The following is a 6,042-nucleotide window of genomic DNA, read 5'->3' on the forward strand; positions in this document are numbered from 1 at the left end:
GACTAGGATAAATCAGTTCTAAAGAAGCTAATGCAGAACTAAAGATTTAACTGATCTTCCCATATCCATTTCTTCTAAGAATATACGTTTCAAGACCTACTACTGAATTAAAAAAAAGGCAGTGGCAATTTCAGAAAACTTCAGCTGTAGGATCAGCTTATTATACTAAATAAAGTAAAAAATATGACTATTTACATAACCTGCATAGTAGACTACTTTTGGATTCTTAACAGTTTTAGAAAACACTGAAATTGAGTCCACTTTTCTTCTCCTAAGATCTAAATTTTTAAAATTTCCAATTTCATTATTTTACGGTGAGAATAAAAACCTATTACTAGTATCTAAGTTGTATCAACATGCACTATGCTTAAAGTGTGTTTCCCTGGCCTGTGTAAACTTGCTTTACAAGCCACATTGTAGGTTATTACATATTATGATCATCTGTGCAAAAAGCCTGTGGGCAACACAACCTTGTTTTAGTAATGCTGGTGTTTATCACTCTGTCAATGTGATTTTTCTGTTGAGGAATACAGTCTAAACAAAAAACAAGTTTTATAGAAATAGTTATATAACATCTCCAGTACTCTTATAAATTTTAACTTGGTTTTAAAATTTTAACAATATTTTAGATATTAATCTAATACTCTAGTCGCTAGTACTGTAAGGGCTCTCAGTCACACATCGATAGGGGCAGTATTGTATCATAAAACCATAGAATAGTTTGGGTTGGAAAGGACTTTCAAAGGTCATCTAGTCCAACCCCCCTGCAATGAGCAGAGACATCCTCAACTAGACCAGGTTGCTCAAAGCCCTGTCCAACCTGACCTGGAATGCTTCCAGGGATAGGGCATCTGCCACCTCTCTGGACAACCTGTCTCAGGAGTTCTTTCACTTTTCACTACTTAGGTTCATATCACGGCAACATTCTTTTGGAACACTATTACTCTCACATGCATCACATCACTGGATACCTCTCAAGGTCACAACAGTTTAAATATCATTACAATACCCAAAATGTGACACTGTCCTGCAGTGGTGATCGTCAGGGAGGGTTCATGTTCCTTCCATTCCCCTTTATTGATTCTAGTTTGCTCAGGCTCAAACTCTTCTTCATCTTTGTAAAGGAAAATGTATGTATGAAGGAGTTTCACATACTAGCCATTTAGATTCTTGAAGGATACGTATGACATATTCCTTTACTTCATTCTCCACTTGGAGGTCACCAATGTCTCATACCAGAGTAACATCACAGTTACTGTAACAACTAGCTGCTAGCAATAAGACAAGAAGTGGAGTGGTATGTGATTGCTGCCAGTTGTAAAAGTCTGTATCCTTCATCTATTGGCACAAATGCTCTGATGCCCAATGAAACAACAAGCCAGTCTCACCAGACACTGGCAAATGAAAGAAAATAATAATCTCCCCACACAAACCCTATGACAGTCACGGTCACAGAGTATGTTCCTTTATTTCTTAGGAAAGTACATAAATAGCAGTTACCTCACTTGTTACTAATTTTCTTATTTTTCTCCAGGTAAATTCTAGTACTGCAGAAATACATGCATTTCTTTTCCTCCCCCAACATATTAAAAAGGAAACTGGCCAGAGACATTTAATAATAGCTGGTTGAAAAGTTTATTGTAAAATGAGAAACTGCTTTTTAAGTTGACTTTCAATTTGCTGTTGTTGAAATTTGATACAAAGTCTGTTTTTTGGGTAAGGAGATCCTTTTACTTCAGGGAGAGAATGGAAACATAGACAAATGTAACTAAGTTTGCCCAGTTCTGAGGAAAATAAACCTGAGAGAAGAAGTCTCAGTTCAAGGTATTCCGCTATTCTGTTTTCAACCAGCTCTATTATGTTTCTCAATCCTTATAAAATAAATACAATAAAAAGCTCCAAAATGAAAGTGAGGAACAAGCTGCTGAAAAAAAATCCAAGGTTCTAACAACTTTATGAAATAGACAAACAACAAAAAATACTGTTACTCCTTTAAGCAGTTTTTCCTACATTAACCCCACATTTTCGTTAGCATGGGCTATTCCTTACAGATGAGCATCCTGAAAAGGCTTAGGCAACATTTTTCACTCTAGTTTGTGTACACTTGTTTTCTACTGAGTTTCTAAAGGCTTCGCAAAGAGTAAGCAAGAAACCAAAGTCTATTGTCAGTAGAACTGATGTGCTATATCAAGATCCACAACTTCAGTGCAAACTTGTCTGGGGCCTGAAAAATCCAAAAGATTTGAGTGTTACTGTAAGTTTTAATCTCTTTTTAAAGTAGCTATCAAACATTATCTAATAAGTTACTTTAAGAATTTAATTAATTATTAACCTTCTCTTTAAATTAAAGTTAGCAACCTTGTGGATAACTTTTGCCTTCACCTGACTGTAGGAATACTTTTACAGTTTCACAGAAATGGCAATTTGGCTGTGCAAAGTAATACAGAAGGCTTTTGGAGATAGTTGTTTCTTAACACACAGAGTAAAACTTCCCATGACTGGCTATATATTTACTATTAATGCCTCTGTTACTTCAGAAGTGGAGCTGAAGTAACGCTGTCTACATTTATCAGTGCCTAAGGGAAAGTCCCTGTTTGCAAACTTCAGACAGTCAGTGAAGACATAATATTAATACTTTAATTCCAAACTTAAACCTTTGCTTCCAAATAAGATGCAGAATATTTATGGTGTCTTTATTAAGTTTAAATTTGTGTACCAGGCTAATTACTTTGTGAAAGAATTAATCTACTGAAATGTGAGATATTTAAGAATGTCTTGATTTTTATTATTCAACAAGGAAGCATGGTTACCCTTATATTTTCCACAATGCTTGAGAATCCTTTCCACATTTCTTCACATTAAACATTCTTGGCATCATAATCCCTGATATCAATTGTTTTATAGGTTGTCTCATTGATTTGTAAAGGTCATTGTCTTTTTAGCATTTAAACACTTCTATAAGTCAGCTTTTTGATTACATTTGGTTCTTATATTGATCTAATTTTATTTTAACTAAGAAAAAAAAGTTAAAAAATTTGTTGCTCTGGTTAATTATAATGAAATAATATTTAATTGGTGAGAATTAAAGTCACATAACTAAGGTGTAAACAGGCCTGCTCCCTACTGATTTTGATTGAAAGTTATAAATCGAAGTAATTCTGAGTCTAATGGGGGTATAAAACCGAAGTGTAATCTTCCCCGACAAAAACCTGAACCAAAAAAATCTACTAAAAATACAAGAACAATCCCTTAATTTTAACCTAACACAGAAGACCAGCCTGGTATAGTAATTTGTGAGTTAGAAAAAACAGATTTCAACAAAGCGTTATTGTTTCCCATCACCCCCCTAACTTACACTAAATTACAGACTGGAAACAGCACCTTCTCCCCAACGCTCAAAGGAAGGTCACTCTTGTTATAAACTAAAACAGATACAGTGTCTTGTAAATGACAAATGTTGAATCAAATTTACACTGGTGGATAAAACTATTTCAGGAAGTTCTCCAGAATGCAGCATATTCCATTAAAACACAAGCACACATTTTTGCCTTCATTTGACGAACTAAACTCCTTGGTATGAAGTTTACATAACTATTTCACTTATTTCAAAGAAATTTCACAGCCTGATTACATGTGTCCACTGAAAATACTCCTTGAGGAGGAAAGAAGACTTGCAGCTGATGAACTAAAGATGCTTGTTAGCTGAGGAAGCTGCCAACTTGAATATCGGCTGAAATGCTAGCTCTGTAAGTGAGCAAATAGTATTAATGTACCGCATTCAATTGGTAAAATGTTTCCATATGAGAAAGTTGACATGCTTTGAAGAAGCATTTTTTTCCCTTGCAATTTAAAGTTGAGAAAAGCTCTGATGATAAAAGCACAATTTTTGTAAGTATCTATTTAGGATCACAGATCTGTGTCCAAGAACATAGCTCTGAAAATGTTATCTGAAGTACATAAGAAATTCACTTACCATAAATCAATTTAACATTGGCATAACGATTTTTTTCCCTACCAAAAGCAAAGTTTTTGCAACAAAGTTAAAGTCTTCCCAGCCAAAACACCACTTAAACATTTTACAGAAAGTTAATACAGATAAATCTTTCACAAGTATTAGGCACTTTCTGAACTACAGCTCAAATGGGATATTGTGAATAGGAGTTGGTGAAACTACTGGATCTGCCTTTTGAGTGTTTGTATGACCAGGCTTTTAAATGTTATTTTATTGTCCACATAACTCTAACGTAAGTTCTAGTATTACAGTATGAGAATTAAAAAAAAAATATAGTTAACCAGTGTTATGCCACTGTAAGTTTTCAAACAAGCTCTGTAAAATCCTACTGTAAAGTCCAAAGCCCCTTTTTAGAAATAGATCTAAAACATCTTTAAAGTGCAATCCAAACTTTCTGCTCTCCCACAAGCTGTTGTTGTAAGTGGGCTCACAGAAACTAAGATGCAAGACACTCCTGTTGAAATTGTTGAATGATGTGACTTATGACTAGAAACAGCATTCAAATATTTTTTCAACAGTAACTATGATGACTCTATGGTTAGTAAAAACGCACAGTGGAATTCTCCTCTGGACCCACATTATCACAAACTGCATTGTATGACTTCCATCAGCAAGTGTTGCATCACATGGCCAAGTAAGGAGTTAGCTCACGATTTACATAGAGAATCCTAGTTCTTAGCAAAAGCTATGTTTCCATGTATAACTAAAAAAAAAAAAATAAATCTAAGTTTTTAGTAAGGTTTTGCTGGGGAGATCACAAAATATCCACTGGCTAACATCAAATGACTTGATGATTTCAGTTCTTCAGTATAAGCGGTGTCCAAATCACAAACTCAAATTTTCAAGGCTTTCAACATAATCCGCATATTGTCTAAACTAAGACCTTTTACCATCCAGTTACTGATAAGCACATATTTAAGTAATACCCTAAATAATTTTAACATGAACAGTAGTGAGCTTGCTCAGAGCTCCGTCTTCCTTTGAATAGCAACTGTGAAGAGACATTGCTCCCCAGTTTCAACAGAGGGCTGAACATGCCCCCCCTTCACCCTCCTTCTTTCTTTTAAACAAATGACAAGCAGGCTTTAAATTACCACCGAGACCTATAGCTTTACGCACGGGTGCACATGGGCCAGATGGACAGGAGGAAGCAGACACACTTGCAGTACTAGCAGATCGTGCTGTGGTGGAACAGCTGCTCCTGCCTCCCAGCGTCCGTCCTTATGATCAGAAACCGGACTCAACACCCCTCCTCGGCCCTTTCGCCTCAAGGGGCGGACACAAGACACGGCCAGCGCCACACATCTGGACAGGAGGCCTGTGTTAGCTTGTGGTGTCAGCCAGCAGACGAACTGCCTACAGCAGGATCTGTAGGGCACGTAGGTGAGGGAGAAGGGACTCGCGCGGTTTGGGCAGGGGGCTGGTATTTGAGGGCGGCGTGTGTCGGGCCGCCCGCGCCCTGCGGAGGGAAGGATACCCGTCAGCGTCCGCAGGGGGGGCCGCACGGAGCCGGCCCACCAGGGAAGCGCCGGCCTGAGGAGGAGAAAGGCGTGCGGCCGGGGGCGGAGGGGCGCCGGCCTCCTCTGCGTACCCCCGCTCTCGGCCTCTTACCACGTACCATCTCGATGATCTTCGTCTTCCTACCCGTCTTCTTCTTCATGGTGAAGATGTACTGCGCCAGCACCACCCCGCCAACCAGGGCGCACACGCTGGCGCTGGCCACCGCACCCATCTTCGCCACGGCGGTCCTGTCCATGGTAGCTCGCAGGGGCTCGGCAAGGCGCCGAGAGCCGCTGCGGGGAAGCGGCGCGGCCTCTCGTCGCCGAAGGAAGGCCGGGGGGTGCCCCTCAGCGCCGGCCCGAGCGGGTCCCCACCGACCGCCAGACCCGGCAAGTCGGCAACGACGGCGCCGCGCGCCGGGCGCCGCCCGCCCCCGTAGCACGCGCCCCACCGCCTCGGCTCCGGCGCGGGCTCCCCGCGAGACGTCACGTGCGCGTGGCCTGCTGGCGGTACCACGCGAGAGGGAAAGT

At 40.1% G+C, this 6,042-nt stretch overlaps 1 protein-coding gene across 4 annotated transcripts in view; it reads right to left on the reverse strand.

Moving 5' to 3' along the window:
* Positions 1 to 5,768, reverse strand: part of NT5C3A (5'-nucleotidase, cytosolic IIIA) — a gene marked incomplete at its 5' end in the record, with an annotated part of 28,870 nt that extends 23,102 nt beyond the window's left edge. For 3 of the 4 annotated variants that reach the window (XM_082015522.1, XM_082015523.1, XM_082015521.1), the window contains one exon: positions 5,631 to 5,768. In XM_082015522.1, the coding sequence (XP_081871648.1) occupies positions 5,631 to 5,768 (138 nt within the window). The remainder of the gene's footprint in view (positions 1 to 5,630) is intronic. The other variant, XM_082015520.1, reaches the window with a different exon arrangement.
* Between the last annotated feature and the right edge of the window lie 274 nt (positions 5,769 to 6,042).

The sequence above is a fragment of the Phaethon aethereus genome (genome assembly GCF_964289735.1).
Source record: "Phaethon aethereus genome assembly, chromosome: 2".
In the NCBI taxonomy this organism is placed as follows: domain Eukaryota; kingdom Metazoa; phylum Chordata; class Aves; order Phaethontiformes; family Phaethontidae; genus Phaethon; species Phaethon aethereus.